The 24754-nt window shown below is 43.3% G+C and overlaps 2 protein-coding genes across 3 annotated transcripts; one reads left to right on the forward strand and one right to left on the reverse strand.

Annotated features, from left to right (window-relative positions):
- LOC108142641 lies at positions 1-24234 on the reverse strand. Its single transcript, XM_017266638.2, is given in 5 exon segments — positions 1-2267; positions 2269-2327; positions 2747-2875; positions 3515-4135; positions 22773-24234. Coding segments are annotated over 4 exon segments (1188 nt in total). The 5' UTR covers positions 3942-4135; positions 22773-24234; the 3' UTR covers positions 1-1694.
- Positions 16689-22541, forward strand: LOC108142642 (snake venom metalloprotease inhibitor 02A10). Of its 2 annotated transcripts, none has more exons than XM_041708095.1 (2): positions 16689-20936; positions 21049-22541. In XM_041708095.1, the coding sequence occupies exon 2, from the start codon at positions 21730-21732 to the stop codon at positions 22483-22485; it is 756 nt and encodes a 251-aa protein (XP_041564029.1). In that variant the 5' UTR covers positions 16689-20936; positions 21049-21729; the 3' UTR covers positions 22486-22541. The 2 variants fall into 2 exon arrangements, with proteins under 2 accessions (XP_041564029.1, XP_041564030.1); XM_041708096.1 differs by having other exon boundaries at positions 21172-22541.
- Positions 24235-24754: the final 520 nt, after the last annotated feature.

Consider the following 24754-nt stretch of genomic DNA (forward strand, 5'->3'; position numbering starts at 1 on the left):
TAATTTTAATATGATTTTGTTTATTTGTTTTGTTTTTATTTTCTTTTTGTATTTTGTGTGCCCAAATTATTTCTGCACAAGTTAATGAGTTTGTTATGAAAACTATGAAGTATTTACTTTTGTTTTGTTTACATTTCCACGTAATTAGTTGGCTAATCTAAACATTGGAACATTTTGAGTTGCTCGTAGTAATTTTTTTGCGCATTTTTAGCTCGTCTTTTTATTATTTACTTGATGTTTGAGTTTTTAATTGTAAATGCTAATTACGATTATTTTTATTGTGGGATAGAGGGGAGTGGGCAAAAGTGCGTTTAATGAATAAATATTTAAAATACAATATTGCAGTTGTTCTTTCATCTCGTAAAACTAATAAATGCCAAACGCATGCGTTCGAGTGAAGCATCCGTAAGTCGAATTAATTAACTGGCTTAATCATATTTTATCTCTCGATTAACTTGTTTGTACATAGCGACGTTGTGACTTAAATGACTAGTCTTTGGTTGTGTGTTGTCGTTAAATGTAATTGTTAAATGAAAACTTGAACTTTGCGTTTGCTTCTAAGAGGAATGTTTTGTTTTCGTTTTTATTGAATTGAAAAATTGCAATATTTAGTTGTTGAAGAAACTTTCTGTGGCACGCTCCTGCAGGTAATTGCTAATTGGAGCGGATTGCAAAAAATATTTACAATTTATGTACAATGGCGCGAGTTTCTGTTTACTTTTGCATTTACATTTAAGTTGCTGCAATGTTTGATTGTTTTAAGTACTTTTGTTGGCTTGTTGAGCTTATGTTTGATATGCTTGTCATGGGTTTGTTATTACGAGTGCCCATTAAAAAACGCAAATGCTATTAGATGCTTGAGCTCATAATTTGATTAATGATTAAGCGAATGATGTTGCTAGTTTTTTGCCCGACTTTCACTTCAATTTTCGCCCTAGCGTTATTTGTTTTTGCCTGTTTCAGCTTGCCAGAAACCATCCAGAACCCATTTGCTCTCGTCATGGCGAAACAAGAGCGGAATGAAGTGAAAAGCCACAAAGTTGTGGCTCAATGCCTGTCCCGGACAGTCCCCTGAATGTGGCTCGGATACATTTACCCACAAAGCTCAAGCCGAAAATGTCTATTTAGACAAAAGAGAAGTGGTAAGTGTAGGGGCTGCCTCTGATCGACTGGGGCATACCCTGCGAAACGGGTCATATGTGTTTCAAGGGTGCGATTCGATGTACCCGAAACAATCGAGGGTGCTGCGATTTAAACTTGTGGCATCATCGGCAGTTGCCAGTTGGGTGCAAACAGAAAGCACGCCCTTTATTTGCTTTAATCCGACAAAATCCCTGTTCTAATGCCGTTCGGCAATAAAGGATGAAACGTGCATGGCATGTAAAGAGCCTGTCCTGTGGCCATACCGCAACCCTCTCGCCTGTCTGCCTCGATAGTTTGCGAAACGGAAACGGAAGTGACACTAAATTCGTTTCGGTTTTCCCAATTGGCGACACACACACACACACATGAGCACCCAGATAGGGAGTCTCTCCGGATGAACTGGCAAAAATAAACTTCACAAAATTGTTACGTGTAATCCCCTTTATGATCTGCGCCCATCCATGTGCGCTGCATCTTAAGTGGCTCCAAAGACCACCGTAGAACTCCTCACCTCACTGCTGCCAGATCCAGGCGCAGTTCTGGCCCGTTTCTCAGCTGGCTATGACCATGGTGGCGGCCGAGGCACCCGGTGGCCAGTTGGTGGCTCCCGAACTGCTGGTTTCCTGTGGCAGCGACGAGGATCCCAGCGAGGACAGGGAGCTACTGCTGTTGGCCGAGTGCAGCTGCTGCGGCTGATGGTATTCCGGCTCCTCGTAGGCGGCATCCTCATCGCAATCGTGCGGGTACAGTGGCACATGGTGGTGCGTGTGGTGGTGGTGCGTATGCGAGTGGTGCAGATGCTGCTGTTGGTATGGGTGGAAGTAGTGGTTGGATTGCTGCTGCTGCTGCTGCAACTGCTGTTGCAACTGCGGCTGCTGCTGTGGGGCAGACGGTGAGGTCGACGAGGGCGATGCACCACCTGAAGGTGGGTGGGGCAGTGGCAGTGGCAACGGCAGAGGGAGCACCACCGGCAGCGGCTGCAGTCCTCGTATACTGTCCGCCGGGTGGGCCGTGTATATGTTGCTCCTCCTCAGGTGGTTGTTGTTTATGTTGCTGCTGCTGCCGTTGTGGTGGTGGTGCGCATTGCCAGCGGCCCCACCCGCCGTCCCGCTCGCCCCGCCCCCCACCGTTCAGCCCATTGCCGTGGGCGCGCTTGTTGCGGGACCACCACTGCACGTGCGTGTCTGCGTGTTGGAGAAACCGATGCAGATGGCACACAATAACACACGGTAGATGGGTGCCGGAAAATAGACAGAAGGTGGAGGGGGTTAGTTGGTGGGTCACAGTTGCGAAAACAGACGCCGAATGTTGTGAGAGTCAACATCGGTAAAGGCCTAATAATGGTCGACTGTGGGCACAGTGGAAGTGGTTAAAAAAAAATCAAGAAAGGAACGCTAGAATTAAATTCCTGTCTAATAGATACCTGCTTGAGGTCAAGGTATAAATATGAACCAGGGCTAGTTATGTTATCCTTCTTCTTTGGCAGATTAAAAATATGTTGAAAAACCATGCAACCATGTCCACTGTGCCCACTGTGTTTGCCATCCGCCCACTGTTGTCGGCCAAGTTGGCCATGTGGCCATGTGGCCATGTGAGTACTCACCGTTGCGATTGTTGGAGGACTTTTTGCGCCGGCAGCGAACTACGGCAATCATGATGATGGCGCCTAGCAGCGCAGACAATACGGACACGATGATCAACGTCAGCGGCCAGCCCAGTTCTGTGGCCTTTTCTGCAAAAATAAACCGAAAAGATGGGGAAAAGGGTACAGTTACTAACGGGAGTTACGCAGCCATCAGCTCATTTTTTAACACTAAGAAAAATGAGCTGGGGTATAAAGCCATGATATTTTATTTTCAAAAAAGTCGGAATTTATGTTTCACTATTACTTATTAGACATATATATACATCATTTACATATACAGTTTAACTTCCATCAGACGAACTATCAACTGCCAATAAGAATATTTAAGTTAAGCTGACTTTTAAATTAAATAGATTTTAATTTATCTTAGTTAAAGATATGTTTGGAATACGAAAAGTCAAAATTGTAAAATATAAAGAAATGTAGGTTGCAAAAAATAAATAAAAGTTTAAACATGAAGGTGACAGTTTTTCAAATAACCCTTATATATTTTGCTTTTAAGTTTGAAACATTGTTCAGCAAGGCTTAGGTATAATTTAATTTTAATAGAAATCTAGGTATTTTTTTTTAGCTTTATTCACAATACTTTTATTGACTTTTGATGAAAGCTTAAATTATCAGCATAGCTTGATACATTTTTTTTTAAATACTCAAAGCCGTAAATATTGAAATGGAATTTGGACTACAGATTTTTCCCAGTGCACCCCGTTGTGCACTTGCACTCACCTATCGTGCCCTCGAACATGAAGGTGCTCTTGGTGGGCATCGCCCAGGAGCATAAATCACACGTGGTCAGGCCGTCGCTCAGCACCGGCTCGTCGACGAAGAAGGGCGGTCGGGGCGGGGGCGGTACGAAGCGGCCGTTCCACAGGCCCTGTTCGCTGGCATCGAATGCCATTGGCGAGCCGAACAAGTCGTCATCGTCATCGAAGATGTCGAATGTCACGTCGCCAAAGCTGCTCAAGTCCTCTGCCGAACTGCTGGCCACCAAGCTCGCAATCCGTGGCGGACTGAAAGTGGGAAATGCGGATGCGGATGCGGAGGGCAAGGCGGAAGCGGATGCGGATACTGATACAGATACGGATGCAACTTGATTTACAACGTAACTGAGACGCGCATCGTTGCTGTAGTTGTTATTCGCTACGGATGGCATTTTCCTTGAGTTTTCCAGCGGGGCGGGGGGAGGGGACTGAGGAGTTTTCCGGATGGGGGTCTGCAATCCTTTGACGCTCCTCGTTTTTTGCCAGTTATCGCCTTTGTTTGCTAGTCCTCCGTTTGGCGCATCATGGTGAATGGATTTTCGCCGGCTCCGCCTGTTTTCGGGTTCTTTTTGCCTTATTGATGTTGCTGCTGGAAGGAAAAAGCAAACGGAAGGAGCAAGTTAGTTTTGCCAATTAAAGCCTTAATTGTGCTGTCAGTATTTGCGCATTTCTCTGTGCAAAAGAAAAGCTTTCACATTTTTCAGGCGTATCTCTGTCTGTATCCGTATCTCTGGGTGGCTTAAGCCTTGCGTTATTCCTGGCCAAGCTAACATTCCCTCGCATGCCAGACTCATGTCAGCAATCGTTTCTCAATGACTTTTTCTACCTATTTCCAATTTGTAGCCACCCCTGCCCTCGCCGGCATTTGTATCTTTTCAGCTGGAAATTGAATTTTTGAACAGCTCTGCCAACGCTATCTGCCAGATACTTCGAGTAGCAGAGCCACACAGACAGGGCACTCCGTGGATGCGGATACACATAGGACATCACACATGGCATTCGGCAGGCACTACTAACGAGAATTGACAGCTTGACAGTTCGATATCAGGCTAGAAGTCAGCATTAGTTACAGTTCTGAGTGTTCAGTGCCTCGAATTTGCTTTATTAAAAACATCCTCCATTGTGTCAGCCACTCTCGTTTCTTTATTCCTCGGCACTTGTCTGAACAAACTTGATTTGCGAGGCAATAATCCTGATAAATTAACACTAATTTGCAAGCGCCAAGGGCGGGGAGGAGAAAAACTCTGTTCCGGCTAATCGGCAGGTGGAAATGAAGCCTCCCAACTTCGTTAGTTGGCAAACTGCTCTGCAGATTTCTGCCAGTCCGAAACCAAATAAATCTGTTTCACTCCAGTTGCCAACCCTTTCACAAAGTTCTCGTTCTCCGCCGGCTTCATTCCTCCCCCTCAGTTTTCAAACTACTCTTTTTTTTTTAGTCCGTTACCAACCCATCAGAGGCCGACACGTTTCAGGCATTAGCCGCTCTGGCAGCCGAAATTTTCAACGCTTTTCGCAATGAATAAATGGAAATGCATACCGGATCGGAGCACAGAGAAATTTTAACCTTTTACTCATGCAAAAATATTATAGGGACACACACAGGGTGAATTTTCAAAAAGCCGAGTTTAATTCAGAAAACATTTCTTAAAAATATAAAAGTATGTGTTAGGAATTTATCCCTTTGCTATGATACACAAGACTTATGAAGTTGAAAGAAATTTCTTATGGATCTTTGACATATGAATTTAACTGAAATTAAGTTATTCCTGCATAATAGCCTAGCATATTCTCCTTGTGTACCATTTCCACTTGCCACGCGCTTAATTATATAAATACAAGTGCTGGCAGATGAATATAAAACATAAAAAATGGACAGTTTTCTGTGGAAAGTTTAATTCCACTTGCGGAAATAATACTTCATATGCAGAAATGCAGCCGAGTAGCTGGTGCAGCGGCCAGTGGAGAGGGGTGAGTTGGGTGTAAGCGATATTTAGTCATTCTTGAAAATGAGAAAACGTGAGGCGCATAAATTGACGCGGACCCCGAGAACGGGCAGAAAACTGAGCTTCCTTCACGCAAGCCAAATTGCGAATCCAACTGCGAATCTCTGGCTTTTTTTGAATGAATGAACACGGTGTTGGGGGTTTTCAGGGTTTTGAGGGACGGGCGATGGTGATGGAGAGATACTGAACCGAGCTGTGTGGGTGGCGGTAATACTTCTTCTTCTGCCGCGACTGGGGCTATTAATAAATTTATTTTCGCTGCATGCTTGAAATAAATTGTAGAGTCACGTGAGCCGGGCTCAGCGCGCTTTGATTTGCCTTTGATGGCGGTGAGGCAGTCCGGAATTGAAGTTGAGTCTTTCGCAATACATGGGGCATGGGGATGGGGCTGCGGCGACAGCTGTCATCTGGCAGTGCGTGGGCCACATTGGTGCCCCCACCCACTACCGATTCCCAATTCCCCATTCCCAATTCCCAATTGAATGTCCAAAAACGCGTCTTCAGTTTCAATCGGTTTTGCGTGGAAACGTGCCTGCCGGCGGCTTCCTCTGTTTGCCCGCCGAATGGTGGGAATGGTGGTGAAGTTGGTGGCACCGCCCACCATCCGGCAAATAAACAAACGAGATACGCCCAACAACAAAAATCGGGGATGTGGAAATGAAAAGATACAGAGGGGCTGCCCCGTCAATAAGTGCACAGAATGCACAACAATCGATATTCACACATCGCTGAGATGGGAAAAGCAATTACACATGTCCCATTCAATTCCAGGCAGCATCGATTCAATATTTATATAATATATTTTCATTTTGTTCCATTTTGCTCTGCACCTCGCCCCCCAAAATCAGCACCCTGCTTTTTAATTAGTGCGAAATGTTTGCACATTATTTTCATTTATATTTCCTGGCACTTTTATTTGCCCTCAAATATGAGCGTGTAGAAAATATAATTGTGAAACTTATATTGCAGTCGGGGCAGAACTGTGAAAAACAGTTGAGAATAGCCAAAAATGTTTGTTATGAGTTTAGGGCTTTTGAATTAACACCGAAATTGGCAGCATTGCCCCCCTCTGCAGCTTAATTACCCAAATATGTGAACGCAATTATTCCATGCACGTAGGGCAAAAACTTATGTGGCAGCTGGAATAAAAAAATTGGGAAATTGGGAAATTCAGAGCATTTAATTAAAGAATATAATCTGGGGAATTATTTATTGAATACAAACGAAAGCCGAGAGGCGAAAGCCTCTGATAAGAGCTGTCCGAAACGGCAAATAAATTAAATCGCATTTAAAGGCAATTTTTAAGCCGCAAAGCAGCACAAAGGTCAGGGTAAATGATTTTGTTAGCTTTAAAGCCGGCAAGTCGGAGGCTTTGAGCCCGAAATGTCAAAGTCAGGCCCCAGCCACAATCAGAAATTGCTTCTGCTGCTCTATTTCATCCTTAAAGTCGAAGAGTAAGACACGGATATAGGACGTGTCTGGCATTCCTTGGGAAAATAAATGTTGTCGAGGCAACGACATAATGTTGCACTAATAATGGCGACGAAACTCTTGGCCAGGTCCGGAATTCTCTCAGAATAATTGAGTTAACTGGCTGGCATATAATATAAATTGGCCTCGGACAAAACGAACTGATATCGCTATGCATGAAAATTGAAATTTTATTCAAATGCCCGGCCAAGTACTCAGCGAAGGAGATAAAAGTGACAGTCCTCGCTGGATTTACATAAATTATGAGAACGAGATCTACGGCCCGAAGAAACAAAAACACATTTTGGAGTGCACTCCATAGAAAGCGAGATTTTGGGCTGGGGAAAATTAGTTGATTTGTATGCGCGACCGAACGAAATGAAAACTAATAGAGTTGTATAACGAGTTGCGGCCCGGGGCAGGAAAAACTGGAAAACCGCAGACCTCTATGGTATGTTTATTCGACCCTTCGGCAGCTGATAAACTTGGCGTTTTATTGCCAATTCACATTCAAATTGAAATCATCGAATGTGAAATCTTCGGGCTGGAATTTCTTTGTGGGATCTTCGATTCGTTGCGATCGATCGATTTTGAAATTACCCAACACATATGCATAAAACTAATGAATCCGAGATTAGATTTGAGATTTCGTTTAACAGCGGACTTGGGATGAAACAACCATTGTTGGGCACCTGACATGTTGGCCAGATAAACCCGAAATGGAAATAAACATTTCTGTTTTTGGGTAGGTAGTTAAGATTAGGCAACAGTCTGCTGATAGCTAACCATGGTTTGATCTTGGAAGAGTTTTTGTCTAATTTTATAGCACTGTTAGGGACTCAACTGGGAGATAAGTAACTTTAGAAATATTAGCAGATGAAATGTTCTTCTTTGTGAAATCCCCCTTTTCATCAAAATGGTACAGGAGAGTGAAAAACATTGTCTTGGCTTACGTCAAAATTGATGAAACTTCCCCCCTGAAAATACCGTAAACCATGCTGCCAAACAAAAGCCAAGAGATTTGAGATGCCATCGCTGCCCGATTTTCCCTTCTTGGCATCAGAGCACATCAAAAATGACTGAGCCACACACAGCGTGTGGGAGCTGCTCCCTGGCTGTTCCCAGATTCATAATTTTCGACAAACAAATCGCTTTATAATCCCTTTTCAAACACACTCGCCCAGCCGGCAGACACTTGGCTTCGTTCTAATCCTGAGCTGTCAATAAGACATTAATGCCTCGAGTCTCGAGTAGTCTGCTTTTTGGAAAAGGGATGGGGTGCGATCGAGTTACAAAACGCATTCCGTTGAAAGAAAAAGGACGCCTGGGTCGTAAAACCTCATCCTCCAGATAGGGCACAACACATTTTCCCCACACTTGTTGAGGAAACATAAAACACGCAAAGGGTTGGGGGCAGGCCACTTGAAATATTTAGGGTTGAGTTCGCTGCATGTTTATGATATATTTTGTTTAAAATTTAATTTCCACTCCGACTTCGGGCTGGGGCCCCGAGGAGGAGCAGTCCGTTTTCTTTCATTTCTGCTGCCAAGTGTCTAATGCAATTTGCCTGCGCACAAACTCAATAAAGGCTGGGTGGATACGAGGATGGAGGAGCAGCTGAAGCTGAAGCTGAAGCTGGAGGTTCAGCTGATAGATTCCCCAGGACAGCCGCAGGCCACACACGCGCAGAAATGAATAGAAGGCAGCGCACTACCTAAACCTCACCTCAACTTTTGGCCCGGGCCACTTTGCTCTTCGCAATCATTTTTCTTGCCGGCAGCGGCAGCCGAGCACAGTGCAGCCTCGCTTGAGGTTAACCCTTCGCAGGTGAGTTACGCTGCTGGGTCGCTATAAGCAGACTACACTGTACTGTACAAAGACCTGGCCTGCAGCCAACAGTCCATCCAGCCATCGAACTCCTGGGCTCTGACTCCCAGGGAAATAATCAAAAGCAGAGAGCGAAAAAGTAAAATAAATACGAAAATCAATATGTAGGCGTAAGCAGCAGCCGTCGAAGCTACGTATCCATAAGATACAGACACACACACACACAGGAAACATAAAATGAATTAATTCCTTGTTGTTAGCACAGGCGAACAGCGCAGTCTAATCGAAAAGCAAGTGAAAACAGCCCCTTTCCCCTTTACACTGCAATCTTGTCATTTAAACATTATTTCAAGACTATCAAATCGACCTAACTTCTTTCAGAATCCCATTAAACTCCTGAGCTAATAGAAGGTTTTAGAACTTTTAGCATAATTTGAGCCTTAGAAAGCGTGTTTAATTGAATGTCGGTTTATCGTACTTAACAAATAAATTAAATTAGGAAGCTTAAATGATAAAACTGTAACAACCAAATAAAGTAGTTAGAAGCCTTCATAGAAAACATATTCCATTTGGCAATTTAAAACTATTCATTTAGATTAGTTTTGTACTTTTATCAAACAGTCCCATTTAAATTACTGACAATCATCTAAGCACAGAATGCAACTCTAGCAGTTCATGGCTCAGGTATTTTTCCCCTGTGTACCCACTCCCTCGCCCAAGAACAATAACTACTCCCAATCTGGTTGGTGGGCGTGGCTGGCAAAGACTGTGCAAACATGTTTAGGGCGGCTGAGAGCTGCAAAAGCCCGACAAAAAAAAACAAGGCCAGAGACACAAATCTTGGCACATAAAACAATTAGCAGACTGCTGTAGCAGGGGAAATTTGGTATGGGAAGGACTAGGAGGCTTTGTGGAGGGTGTGGCGAGAATAAATGACAACAGTTTTGGGGCTGTGGAAATTAGTTTGGATCCCCCCAAGCCACAATCATATTTTATTCTATTTATTTTTCTTCCTCAACATGTTTTTCGGGGCTGCAGAAATTTATGAATATTAAATGAGCAGAGTCAAAGCCAGCAGAAATTTATGGCACATGCAAATGCCTCATATATCAAGTGGTTGTGTGAAGTCATAAAGCACATCAGACCCGGATGAGGGCCAGGCCAGGGAAGGAAAAGGACAAATGTCCAGTCTAGGGCAATGTCAAGCCGAGAGGACAGGACATGGCAGGACAAACAAATTTCCAATCGCAAGCAAAACATTTTCCCTGACATTAATAGCAAAATAGGAAAATACACATGGGGGAGGAGAGGGCTTCGGCTTCGGCCTCGTCTATGCTTTATATAGCGATAATATAATGCGAGGCGGGGTATGTCATCGTGTCTGCCTGCTTGACTGGCAAAAACAATAGATTAACGTTCTCCGCTTTTGTCCTGTCCGAAAGACGACAGAAAAAGGTCAAAGTTGGATAAAAAAAACTCGAGAATGCGGGGTTGCGATGTTAAAATAATAAAGAAATTGGGATGTGAGCAGAAAGATAAATTGAAATACACATAAATATATTATCATGTCAGGAAAAAGTTTACCAGCAAAGAGTGGAGAGGAAAATGTATTGATAAAAATCTCTATGAAGTGACCAATCTCAAAACTTTTATCAGTTCAGCAGGTTCACTGTTCACGCCCCTCGAAGCCCTCCATCAAATTAACAACTTTCAATGGCTCTCAATAAACTTGATTCCAACTCTCACTCAAATCGAATTATAAACAAATAAATACATAACACAGCCGGGCAGAAGGGACTCTTACTGCCGAGCTCATAAACCAAACTAAAAACCGAGCATATAAAAGCCAATGCCAATGCCAATGCCAAAGCAGCAGTCAACAATATTGGCCAAGACGACGCAAAATGGCCATCAACTTTAATTGAGTTGAAGAGCAAAAGAACAGCACCAGCACCACAAGCAGCTGAAATAGATGGAAGAAGTATCTCCGATTCTGGAGAAGCGGCAGCGGGAATCCAGTGAACTGGGCTAAGGGAGAGCGGAAGGAATTTTAGCAAATTAGATTGTTTTCCACTTGAGTTCGTTTTAACGCTTGCGGACGCCCAGTCAGGAGCCGGCAAAGAAACGCTGGCAAGCTCTGGCTCGGAATGGGACTGACTCAGCTCAGTCTTGTAATCTCATTGCCATTCTTCTTCTTTTTCGGGCTGTGGTACTTGTTTGGCTGTTTCGGAGCTACCTTTCCACCTGCCCCCGCCTTTCAGAGTTCCCTTACACTTATAAAACATTTGGAAACTATAAAAATATAATGGAAAGCTATTTTCCATTAACAGTTTCAAAATCGTTAGGAAGCCTAACTTATTGAAGTCTAATTATTTTCTTATTAAAAAAGACACGAGATATGTTATTAGTAAGGAATTTCACCAAAAGTGTCTTGTGTGCCACAAAAAAGTTAATATAACAGATAATGTTTAACATATTCAAGTGGGTTTTAAATAAAAAAAAATATAAATATTCAACAAAAATTCTTTTATGCTTACTTATTTTTGAAACTTTAGACTAACTAAAGCATTCAATAGTTGCAAGTTTTTGTTCAAGTGTGGTTACACTTTGAAAGGCACTGCAGCCACCCACCAAGTGACTGGGAAATCCAGTAACAAGCGCAAGACCAACAACGAGGGTAAGTAGAAACGTTGTTGGGTTTCCGTTGGTTGGAACAATCATCACTCACTCGGTCGGCACAAAATTGATGATAATAATCGCACGTACTGGCGGGGCCGGCAATTGCTGGGGAGTGGGCCCCGGTCTCAGCTCCAGTTGTGGTCCCATCGGGCTGCTCTGCCTTTCGAGAGCAGTAATACCCGGGCTTTCCGCCCGAACTCCGCTCCAGCTGATGGCCAACAGCTGCTCCACTTCGCTACCGCCAATCTCCGCGCCGCGAATCTCCAAAGGGACACCTTGCAGCGCTGTCATTAAAGCCAATAAAGTGGTCGCCAAATGACATTGTCGGCGCGTCGCTTCAAAGGCAGCTGTTGCCCCCTCCCCCAAATTACCCACAAAAAATGAAAAAAAAACACCCAACTCCCCACTGTACCTCACCGTGACGACCCCACTGTACCACCGATTTTGCTCCACTTTTTGTTGGTTTCGTGCTTTTTTTGTTTTGTTGCTTTTATCAGCGACAGCAAAAAATGAAGCGAATTTATCTCTATTACAGTTAGCTGCTGCCATGCCACGCCCCTTTGTTGACGCGCCCATCATTTGTATTGTTGACATGTTGTGCTCGGGGGCGGGGGCGGAACGGTGGGCGTGGCTGGCAAGTGATAGAGCTGATACAGATTTGAGCAGACAGCTGCGGATGAGACTCAGGCTCTATTCGGCAGGACTCTAAAAGCAAACTCGAGTTGAGCCCGCTTTGGACGTTTTTCTGAAAAAATGATTGATGGTCCTCCCAAAACGATTTTCCACTTTAAAGCGGTTGAAAAAAATGCGATTCAAAATTGCGCAGCTAGCGGAATTAATGGAAAATACTTAGCATACTTGAGATAATCTATAGGAAAGTCTAGGTTGCGGTTCAGGAGTTTATTTGAGCGAGGTCCAAGTAAATGTTTGGTGTAATGAAATCAATTAATTGCTAAAAGCTTTTGAAAATAGAATACCAACGCATTTTATTGACATAATCTTAAAAGTGCGTTTATTTTTCAACTAATATGTAAGGTATATGAAAATTGTATAGTGTATAATTAATTTGCAAGAAACAATTAAAAAAGCCTTTTCAAAAGCAAAATAAAATAAATAAAAAATGCAAGCTACTAACAAATAAATTTACTCAGTAAGCTTTAAAGTGAAAGGCATACTGTTTTCCAATTCGGAAACATGGACAGCCCGCCTTAATCCACTTGCAGAATTAATCTCCCAACCCAGCACACTGGGAATGTTCCCACAGCGAAGACTCTCCCTGTCTTCTCCGCAATAAATCAACAAAAACAATTTTCCAAAATGTAAATATCATAAAAGATTGTTAACATTAACTGTCTAATTTGTTGTCATTCCGAATGGCCGCCACCATCATCAGTCCCACATTTTAGATGTTTCAGACGTTGTAGCTGTCGTCGTCTTCGCCTCTCGAGAGCTTCTTCAGTAGAAGCAGAAGTAGCTGCGACATGGAGAGAAGGCGGCAAAATGGCCTGCAGCGATGTTTCTGGCCCAAACGGGGGAAAACAACAACGTGAAAAGCTAATCAACCAGCAGAAGCGGACAGAAGTGGAAACGTGTTCGAGGAACCCGCACGCTAATAACTCCGCCTCTGACGGCGGGCAAATTAATGACAGACCAAATCATTTTAGCCAACTTAAATCACTGTAAATGCAGCCGACAGAAGATGAAGTAGCACTCAGATAGAGGCTCCTAAATTTTGGACAAACATTAATAAACTAGAGGCTTTTAGAGCTTCCCAAAAAAAAGGAGAGAAAAAAAAGAGAGGAAAACAAAGAAAAACGCTGCGCTGCAACTGCATGCATAATTTGCCGACCAACGGTTTCCACTAAAAGTTTTTCAGTGGAACGCGACGAAGGTTTTTCCTTCCCCTCTTTGGAAAAACCGTTGTCTTGTCTGCGGCAGAAGATCCGATTCCGAATCCGAGAGTCCAGGGCCATGCCATGACCATGACCATAGCTATGGCTATGGCTATAGTATGGCTGCAGATATAGCCATAGTGGCATGAATTCCAAATGGAGAAGACATGAAAAACCTTTTATCTAAAAGTGCTTTCTGCTTTCCCCGCGCTCTCTTTTTTTCCCACCATCTCCAGCTCTTCAGCGAGATGTCTGTATTAGTCAGGCAAATGCAACTGGAAATTAAGCAACAGACAACAGTCGACTGAACAAAGCAAAGAGGAGACACAACTAAAACACTGGGTCCAATAATTTGTGGCTGCAGTCGCGGCTGAAAGCCGAAAAAATACTCCACAAAGGGAAAACACCACAAAGAGGGAATAAACGAAAAAAAAACAGAGGCCGCTAATTTAGTTACTAACGCTTCCCAAAAACCGAAAAAACCAAATGAAAAAAAGACCCGAAAACCCTCATGTACCTGCGGTTAACTGGTCAGTGCAGTTTAGTGTTTGTTGTTTGATGGAAATTGTGTAGCCGCCGCTGCTGATGATGGCTAATTAGTTGGGCCACTCTGCCCCTCTGGCCACAAAATGAAATCTATAATATCATGATGTCTTAGTTCGCCGGTTAGAACAACAATAGACTTTTCGGGGGTGAGAACCCCCTAATTGCCTGCCTTTGTTGGGTGAAAATTGCTGCACATTAAATGGCAGCCCAGCCGATGGGGAGACACTGAAATTTTCTATATATAAAATATTTGGCTTTTCAACTCTTCTCTGCCCGACCGCAATTTAATTGGTCTAATAAAAGTTGGACACAAAAAGCGAGCATCCATAGATGTGTATATATATTTTAATGCTAATGTGCACACATTTGTCGGGCCATCCACATTAATCAGTATTGGGGCAGACCAAAAACAGCAAAAAATAAATATATATAGGTATATATTGTATCTCTGGTTTACGCTTTGTAGTCAGGAAATTACGGAATATATGTTTTGCGGTTTCACGGTTGGTTCTGGAATTGAAGTTGTGTTCTCGGGCTTCCAAACCAACTAAGGTTTTAATTATAAAAGCGGTTTCAATTAAGAGGAATACAGGAATCATTAGTAAAAGCAAATATGAGTGATACATTGAACTGAAAAGGGATTGCACAAAGTTATCAAGCTCATTTACTTTCCTTAGTCCTTTTTAAAAACAATATACCACTGACGCCCTTCCTAAAAATATCTCAAGTTATTTTCGGTTCTCCCCTCTAACCTGTTTCAGTTTCATTATCTTGCCACAACCTATTGATATCCTACACATGGGAATGCTTCTGCCAAACACACTCACTTCCAACCCCCAATTTCCCCGAATTTTCGAACCCTTTCGGCAACACATTCCTGGCATATTTTCCCACTTGCACTTCACTTTGGGCAACCACACAACAGAAACACCTCCCGCACTAAATGACATGCAAAGCATATTACGTTTCCTGGCCCAACCAGAGCATCTTCCACCTGTCTGAAATTAAATGCCGACTCCAACACCTTCGCCCACTTCCACAGCCCGCAACCTGCTCTCGCCTGCCGATATTTGTTTTAATTTTAAGCCAGCCGCAGAGTCAAAAAGTTGCACCCACGCCTCGGGGACGCAGAAAGGTCCGTGAGGGACCCAGAGCTGAAAACTGAAAACCTAAAACCAAAACCAAGAACCGAATGAACCTTAGCCAAATGATGCGTGAAATTCAATACAGTAGCTCGACTCCTCCCCATTTTTATTTTCAGGACCCGGGTTAGTGTTAGTGTAAACACAAGCCGCAGAAAGCAGTCCTGACTCCTGCCCTTGGAATCCGAAAGCAGTAAAAAGGATGAGCGTTTGTTGGGGGGAGGGAAAGGACGAAGGACGATGATGGGCTGACTAAGTGTTCCCTGAGTTTTATTTTTTTCGGTTCGGTTCGGTTAAGGTCCGGAGTTCTGGTGGTGTTTGTCTTTCGCTTTGCCGAATGTGTGAAAAGGCATCAAATGGCGTTAAAAATGCTTAAGTACACTAAGACAAGTTAGCACTCCAAGAAACATTTTCTTTATATGAAAAGATTACAGTTTAAAAAAGATTGTTTGTTTTAAATATACATTAATTAACTTTATAATTGTTGGTAAATTATAAGGAATTGATTAAGACAAGAATATGTACTTGATTTTTTTTAAATATTCATTACATTACATTACATTATAAGTAATATTTATTTTCGATCTTATATATTTTTTTTAATAGTCAATACAAAAAATATTTAATATTCTTCTGGTCCCTATTTCAATTTAAGGAATAATTAACCTTACAAGTTTTAAAGTTAGAAGAATTTGTAGAATTGTTTGCTTAAGAAATTCTAGAGCTTCGACTTAGACCTCAAGGACCTCAAAACTTTTCTTCAAGTGCACATGTCTGTCAGTCTGGGCAGCTTTAGGAAGGGGTTTACCGGGACTTGGGTTGGATTCTGTCTGTGGGCTTGGGATTGGGTTTGGGATTGGGATTGGCACTGGCACTGAACCTGCTGCGACCATAAATTCCATTGATTGTCGCGCCAGCGTTTTGTATGACAAGTTCGAAGTCTTGTATTGTCTGTCGCCTCGTTTTGTCTTGCGTTTGTATGACTTCTGTTACCAGCCAGCCACACCCGGCCCCCCCTTAGACCCCCTGAGACCCCCTTAAGCCCCTGAAACTCCACCTCTGCTGCCACTCACCTGCCAGCATTCGTTTGTTTACTGCCTGCTGCCACTGCCGCTTCTTTAGTTTCTTGAGTTTCCCTGGCCCGCATGTCACATAAACCGCATCTGGGCGTCCAGAGTCCCCTGTCCCATTTCCCCGTTCCCTTTTCCCCCATTTCCCCGGCCCATGGCACTTGGGAAGTGTGAAGCGGAAACCAAACAAAAGCCGCCTAAAACAACTGCAGGCAAGACCTGGCCAGATAAGACGGCAGTCTGCCGTCCTCAGCATAAGCGAATTTTAATATTGTATACAGAAGAGTGCCGGAGACTGATTCTCAATCTCTTCAATCTATTCAATCTCTGCGGCGCTTGCTTTTCTCACTTTTAGTTTTTTGTTTACCTTGGCCGGAAGACAAGGAGAAACTTTAAGAAAAATCTCCCGAAGAGCCAGAGCTTTGATGGCCTTTTTACACCTCCCCGTCTTGCGAGAAGCAAAACTATCTGGGATCTCATCCCGCTGGCCTCTTATTTGAGTTGTCGCTGCTTACTTAACAACTTGTCGCCTCGATTGCCCTTTACCCTCCCCGGAAAATGCTCCCTTTTCCCGCTGCTTGGGTAACAGAATTGCCAGCATGTCCTTTGGCCAAAGGCATAAAAAGCTGACACGGGACTCCTTTTTTCCCCTATTCTTTTGCTCCCTTTTTTTTGACGGTTTTGTGTGCTGGCCTCCTTTGCATAACTGGCTACAAATTTTCCTTAGTGCCCTCAGCGGCGCTAAAGTTGGCCAAGTTTCGTCTGAAGGGTTTTCCAAGTGATGGAAACGAAATTTTTGACACGCGACCAGAAATTTGAGTGGTAAACCTTTTCAGAGATTTTAGGGATAGTTTAGGATAAAAATGGAAGAAGTAAAGACGCCAACTAAAGTTTTTAGATTCGAAGCCACATGCTCTTAAATTGCATTTGGGAAACTATTGCATATAACTTCGACTTAAATGTGCATATTCCATTTCAATTTCGCCCATTCGCCGTTTGAAAAGCATTTCAAATAATTTTCAACTTTTCCCTTTGTCACCTAAAAACTTTATCCTTGAAGGCTGGAACTTCCACAGCCAACACATTCGGCCATCACTTATTGTTACTGTCGAAAATTCCCTTTTCACATTTCCATTGAACTTGGCCACACACACAAACTTAGCCAAACTGCTGAATCCTTTGGCCAGTGGAGAAAGCGGAGTGGGAGCAGGAAAGCCAATCTCTTTTTAAGCTGTTCAACAAAAAAACTTTCACTTTGTTGCCCAGGACGATCAACGCCAGAAGTTTGGTCCTCTCCGGAGACGGGATTGAAAGTTCTAAAAAGTTCCGGTATTAAGTCCATTTAACCCGCCATTGAACTTTACGCCTCAACGACCAGCTAATGCAACAAAAACTGCAGAGCCAAATCTACGTAAAACCAACAACTAGCCCTAAAAACTTATAACAAAAAAAAACTATGGCAACCGAAGGACCAGCAAGGACAACAAAGTAAATGAGCAGCCTGCCAAAGGGATGAGAGGGCGAAAATCGAGCAGGCAAATGTGCAAAAAATGGAAAATGAAACGAAAAACTTTTGTGGCAACAGAATTTTCCCTGTTCGCCGTGTCCTTTTTTATTTTTGCAACCTCTTGCAACCTGCGGTGAAAAAAAGGAGAAGAATTCAATAAAATAACGCTTTCCATCTGGGCAAAGTAGTAAGGGGATAAAACTAAAATAAAGTTTTCCCCGTGCGCCGTGGCGAGGACAATTTTCGTGAAATTTGTACAGCCACGCCCACCGGGCACCCGCCCCCTTTGGACCACAAGGTTCGTACCACAGCCATTTGGCATTAAAGTTTAACAATGGACGCTGGCGCGTGTGAAAGAAAGGAGCGAAAGAGCGAACGGAAGTAAAAGAGACCGCAGAAGTATTCCATGAAGGAAGAATAGAAACACAGTAGCTAAAGAATCGGCGGCTGGGGGCGGAGGAGGGCGTGGCATTGGCGGCCATTTGTACTTAAACTGATCTACTTTTGTTGTACTATAGCTCAAGTTTCTGCCCCAGCATCTGTAGCTGTATCTGTATCTGTATCTCTCTCCATATGTAAGCGTGCGTTTATCCTGCTTACAGTTACACAGATAAACATTTTCGTTAGGGACAAAAATGCACGAGGACGAAAATAGGAAGGGGCATTTTGGGTTAAGGATTCTCGAGGAACATCCTTGGGCCGTCCTGCATCCTCCCACATTTTGTGTGTGACTTGTTTGAATGCATACTTTGTCTGGCGCTGGCAAAATGTTAAATTCCCAGGCAGCATATGCTCCAGTGGATGAAGAAGGAAGTCAGGGGCATGGAAAAGAGGGTTTAAAAATGTGAAATTTTTTAAAGAATTGTGAATATTTTGACAGTGCACTGATTGGAAAATTATTAAAGGTAAAAATAATAACTATTTTATTGTATTGTATAGAGTTTTATAGTGATATTAAGTATGCAGATTCAGTATACGAATTTGATTAAATATGTTGCCAATATTTGTATACGTTATGGAATATGTATTTTATGTAATACTTTATTCGAAACTCCTACTGCTATAGCTTAAACAAACTCACTTATAATTATAATAATATTTATCTAAAAAAAATAATCCAAAACAAAATATTACATTATCATTGTGTGGCCAACAACTAATAAGACCCCTTGAGATAACATCTTGAAAATCCCCGAAAACGACGGCTCTGTTTGCACTACACACAACTTGCTATTATCGCAAGATAAATGCCATCCCAACATAACTAAGACTTACCCAGAGTCCTGGCTCTGCTGCAGCTTGCTCCAGCTGCTTGGATGAGTCCAACAAAGCTGCTAAGCCGCCAGCAAGGATAAGCAGTTGGAAAAGAGGCAAACGACGGGGGCTTCGAGGCGGATAGAAGCGAACCTGCATTACTGATGGCCTCACCAGATGCAGGCCTCCCACAGGATCTGGGCGTGGATACCCCTGAAACGGTGGCATTTGCGGCATTTGCACCGAGGTCCTGGGCATAACTGCGCTTCGGAATTTTAATAGAGCAAATTTTCACAAACAAGCCAGAAAAATGAGAGCGAATAGAAATGCCGGGGGAAGAAATTGCGCGGCATTTTATTCTGCGCTGGTAATAAAACTTCGAAATGAAGTTTAGAAAACTTTTTAAATGCCTTTCGCCAAGGCGATGGACAGGCGTTGAAGTAGGAGCCCAGTCTACCCTACTCCCCGGCCACTCGCTCACTTCAATAACCACGCACAAGACACACACCCACTAAAAACAAAAAAACAAAAAAAATAAATAAATAAAACAGGGCATAATAATGATGATGACGCCTACAACACAACGCCCACGAACACGCCCCCCGCTTTGGCAATGGCCTGGTAGGATCCGCGCAAAATGCTAAACGGGCCCCAAGGACCAACGCAGCCAGGACACACGGCTTGGCTCGGCCAGCTTTTTGCAAATTTACGATTATGATTATTACAAGTCGACGTTTTCTGCCCAGGATTCGTGTGTTCGTGTGGGCGAACGACAGCCAGGGCGTTGGGGTAGTGAGTCTGACATTTGGACAGCTGCTGGATAGACGCTTCCCCAGCAGAAGAACAAGTGCAAAAGAATGCGTCAAGGCATTTTAGCACTTTGCCCCCGGACGAAGTCTCAGCTGAAAGCCAGAGACACGGGCCCATGCCCATGCCCATGCCCATCCGAATGTACACGGGCCAAAGTTGTGCCAAAGTTATTACAACTCTTAAAGATGCCACGGGGCAGGATGTATCTCAGGGATGTGCTGCTTCGTCCTCGCTCCTCGAGTGGTGGGTGGTTGGGCGGAGACATTGACCTCCAGCGGGTTGTTGGACAGCGTCTGGAAATCGGCAAATTCCATGGGGCATAATAAACGTAAGATAAAAGTCAAAGAGGGACAAAAATTATGTAATAAACTGTACAACGAAATGAAATTATTTCAGCGAGGGTGGGCCAACCAGGGGATGTTAAAGGGGGGCTTTACTGTGTGGCTCTTGAAGCTGGTAAATAAAAGTTTGATGTGCAAGCATTTGGCGGAGTTTGCAAAGTTTTCTTGCTGGTTGAATTTTCAGGTACTCTAAATGGAGTTTCTGTATTTGTTTGTTTTTTCGGATTTAATAAAATCTGGGTTTCTGCCAATCGAATGTACTAACAAACAGTAGCTTAAGATATTAATTTTTATATTTATTATTAAAAACATTAAATTTGGTATTTTCGTTAATTTCTCAACAAATTCTATGTGTGCCAATTCATGTGAAATTAAGCTATAAAATATATATAGCTAGCAGAGTATTTGTGCATTCACCACAAACAAATGTATTCGTTCCTCGCTTGTTTTTAAAACTTTAAACATTTTGTTACTGACGGAAGGGAGATCGAAAAAAAGCGGTTTTCTGGATAAGTTCTGGAGTTTCGGGCTGGGTGCTGTGGACACACCTACACACAGCCACACGTACACCGAAAGGCACAACAATAAGTCAGGAATGCAGGTGGGTGAGGGGCTTAGAGGGGCAGACGAAAAGCACAGGGCGCTTTGGGCTTATCAAGTTGAGCGCATCAAATTCTCAAAAATAATATACCAAATCATAAAAGCATGACGATGAGCAATTTACCAAAGCCAAATACTCAGAGACGAAACAAATACGGGAAAAAATGGGACGCTGTATGAAGGGAAAAGATTCAAATCAAGAACGTGCCCCAAACGAAGAAGAAGTGCCGCAGTCAAGACGATTATGTACGTATAAATAGGAATATTTTCGGTTGCGTTGTAAAAACAACAAACTAAATGATTAATGATGAACCGCTTTTGTCTGCCAGCAAAGCATTTCATTTTCACTTTTCCTCAGAGGCTGCTGCCCTACAATTGGAAATTGAAAATGTTATTTTTCAACTTGAACTTCGATTGCTGGCATCTCTCCTCGCTTTCCACTGCTGGCAGTAATCACTTTGTCATTGCCATCATTTTTCAGCATCAATTGTTTAGCGGCTCGACATAAATTCACTTCAGAACCCAAAGAGAACCCGCTCTGCGTCTAATGGAAATTGAGAGATACAAGATACAAGAATCGAAGCCGAGCAGTCTGCGTCAATGGAAGGTCCAAGTGCCCCATCACAAATGTATCTGAAGTTCGGAAAACTCGATGGGTCTCGGCCTGATGGAGTGGACTTCCCTGGAATTGGCCTACAGCTTGGCCCGCTTTTAAGTCGCACCGAACAGGAGATCAAAGGGAAAATCATTGACCAACTACTCTTGAAAGTCGGGCTTAAGTCTAAGAATCACACTTGAATTCAACGAAATTGAAGTTAAGCTAAATGTTTTAATATTATTATATATAATACGAAGTTACTTAGTTTATACATATACAGAGCCATTAAGAAACTATGGCTCCCCTTAATTAAGAAATAAATGTGAAACAAACCGATTTCGAAGTGAAAATGTCAAACCTTTTAAAATTGCGTTAGTCATACTCGTATTGTTAAGTTAAAACTAGACCTCCCTGCTCTTTTTGAAAGAATCTTCGCGGACAATGGGCTGGATACTGGGACTATTGCTTTGTCTCTGTGCAGGACTTTTAACTAATCAGCAGAAACAAAGAACCGGTTTCATATCAGTCAACACGTCCACATCGGGCTTGACGGATGCAGAGGGAGCTGCTTTGGTGCCAGGACCGGGCTATTATCACGAAACCAGAATCGGCGAAAAGCCATTTGATGTTGGTAAAGGCAAAGGCAAGGGTAAAGGTAAAGGTAAGGGTTCGTCCTTGCGAGGTGCAGGAACTGCTATTGTTGTTATCAGCGAGAGCAAGCATACCAATAATGGCGACGTAAACATTGTTAACTCCAAAGTGCAAACTGTTACGAAAAAGCCCATATTGAAACCTAAAGTAAAATGGCAAAATCCATTTCAAGAAGTACAACAGTCGCAAACGCGGCCTCTAGTACAGGCATCACCTCCAGGAATACCACGGCCACAGCCACAGTCACAGCCACAGCTTACAGTATGGCAAGTACCTCAAGTACCTCAAGTAATAAAACAGGCACAACCACAGCCCCCAGTGCAGAGAGTTTCTCTACAAGTATCACAGCCAGAACCACTGATCCAGCTAAACCCACTGGTTCCGCCAAAACCTTTGGTTCAGCGAATACCTCAGATCCCGCCACAGCCAATAGTTCAGCAAAAACCGAGACTGGGATGGCCATTAAGTGAATATCCTTGGCTAAACTTAATGATGAGAGCAAAGAGACAATATGCTATTGAACCAAAAAGCGATCTGCTAAGTTAAGCAAAGAAATTTTATTTTAAATAAAAACATTCTTTAAAGAATAAGTCCAAGCCCAAGCAATAGGAATCTCAGCAAAGATTTCTTATCCAAAAGCTTTTACCAAACCCTGTTTTATCGTCTATTTAAACTGAACTGTAATAATCTGAAATTTCTTTTGCAATTCAAAGCTTTTCAAAACCCAACTCGTTTTGACCTGTCTTCTGAGTATTTTTTTTAGAAATCCCCGGCTGCTTATGACCATCGGAAGCGTAACTAACTTGAGAAAATTCAGAACTTCTAAGACTCACCTCGTTTTGATTTGTCGGTGTGCCAATTAGCCCGTTACGTTGCCAATTGGAATGTTCACTTGACTTTGCCTTGTGTTCAATGCGGTTTTTATGGTCGTTGTTGCAGATGCTGCAGAGGTTGCTGATGTTGCAGATGTTGTTGTTGTTACTGTAGTTGCTGTTGTCCTTTCACACGGCGACAACGCGGCGTAGACGTAATCCACAACTTGAGTACCGTTTAGTGGCTTTTCTTGTTGTTGCTTTAGTTGTTGTTTTATTGCAAGGATAACGGTAATTAACCCGTCGGGGTCGCCTGGCCGCAATTGCATGCCAGTCGTTGGGTTATTGGCCGCCACCGAGCCGCTCGCTTGACACTTTTCAAACTTTTTCTCTTAGTTGGGCAGCTTTTTTATTCCGCACACTGGGTAAAAAACACACACACACGGGCAGAGGCACATACAACAACATACACTGGGACACACTTCGCTATGCGCTAATTTTTTTTTTTTACCGCGGCTGCATTTGCTTGCCTTTTACACTTTTTGCCTGGGTCCGCGTTGTAAATCTTAGCGCGTTGTTTTTAAAGAAAATTCCAAAGTCGTCGACGACAACAGCAGCAGCAGCAGCGTTGTTGTTCTGTATGTGTATTTTTTACTTTTTTTTTAACTTTTTTAGTTGTTTTTTTTTTGCCGGGTCTGGCGCTCCGGCGGCAGCTCTTCCGCAGAAACAAGCTTCCAAGCAGGTTGACCAAGACCAACCAAGACCAAGTCCGAGCGATGCAGCAAGACAGGAGGACAGGAGTTCGAGGTGGAGGTGAAGGTGGTTGCTGCACAAGTTGCAGCTGAAGTTGCAGGGGCGCGGCTGCGGCTACAATCTGCAATCTGTTTGTGGCATTAAATCAGTGAACCAAGACGCTCCGCTCCAGCTCCACTCCGGCCAGATTTGTTTATGCCTCCTCACTGGTTATGCAAATTTGTACTACAGCTGTACGTACAGCTCAATTAACGCGGCATTCTTGGGGATTCTCGAACTGCCGATCGCACACATTGATCATCATCATCACCACCGCACAAAATCACTTTACGAGTGGCTACTAATATACCATATCATAACAGAACCCTGCGCTTGAAACTTAAAACTGAATGCCGAAACTATTGTTGCTTGGAGGAGAGTTGTGTTGCCTGTGTTTCGGCTATGTTGCCAATGTTGCGAGTTGCTGGTGCTTGTTATTTTTGTGGGGGAATCGTCGTCCGCGGCCCGCTGACTTTTCGGCTGGCAACGTATCGAACCGGTCTCAAGTACATACTGAACGGCACGCACTGGGAACAGGTCCGTCGAGGCCCGAGAAACGGTAGTGGAACGCCGTGGAATCGGTCCACTCAATGCCCCCGCCATCGCCAGTTCACTCGGCCCGCTTGAGTGAAACTCGGTGGAAATCTCACTCGAGCGGAGTCTTTTCGGGAGCAAGTTGGTCAGGTGTTTAAGCCGCTGCCGTTGCCGCTGCCGCTGCCGCAGTTGCGTCCGCATCTAATTGTGAATGATTTATGTGGGTCGTCGTCCCCCACCGGGCGGCAGCAACCAGCAGCTAGGAGCCCAACACCACCACCGACCGAAAGCACTCTTTTGGCCCAAAGAAAGTGCCATAAGCCGATGCCGCTGGAATGGTGCAGGCTTTACTTTTACCGCCGATGCAGTTCGCACAATTGAAATGAATATTCAGATGGCCAGGAGAGCGGGATCGGATAAATTTGGGCCTGCGAAAGTGGGAAGGAGTGTGCCTGCTATCCGGAGAGAAAATTTATTTTACTAAGCACACTAATCTGCCAAAAATCTGTTTATGAAAACAATATGCAAAGTATGAAATTATATGCATGACATATAATATAAATATTAAAAAGAACGAAATTAAAATTTTTGTTTTGTTTTTAACTGCTTAAAATTTAAAATTATATATTACAATACATTGTTCAAGAAATGGTGTTACTAAAATATAATATTAAAGT

Source organism: Drosophila elegans, unplaced genomic scaffold (genome assembly GCF_018152505.1).
Source record: "Drosophila elegans isolate 14027-0461.03 unplaced genomic scaffold, ASM1815250v1 contig_208, whole genome shotgun sequence".
In the NCBI taxonomy this organism is placed as follows: domain Eukaryota; kingdom Metazoa; phylum Arthropoda; class Insecta; order Diptera; family Drosophilidae; genus Drosophila; species Drosophila elegans.

Bases quoted from the DNA above. Each gene is read 5' to 3' on its own strand.
- LOC108142642 (XM_041708095.1), top strand. From the start codon at position 21,730: ATGGGCTGGATACTGGGACTATTGCTTTGTCTCTGTGCAGGACTTTTA.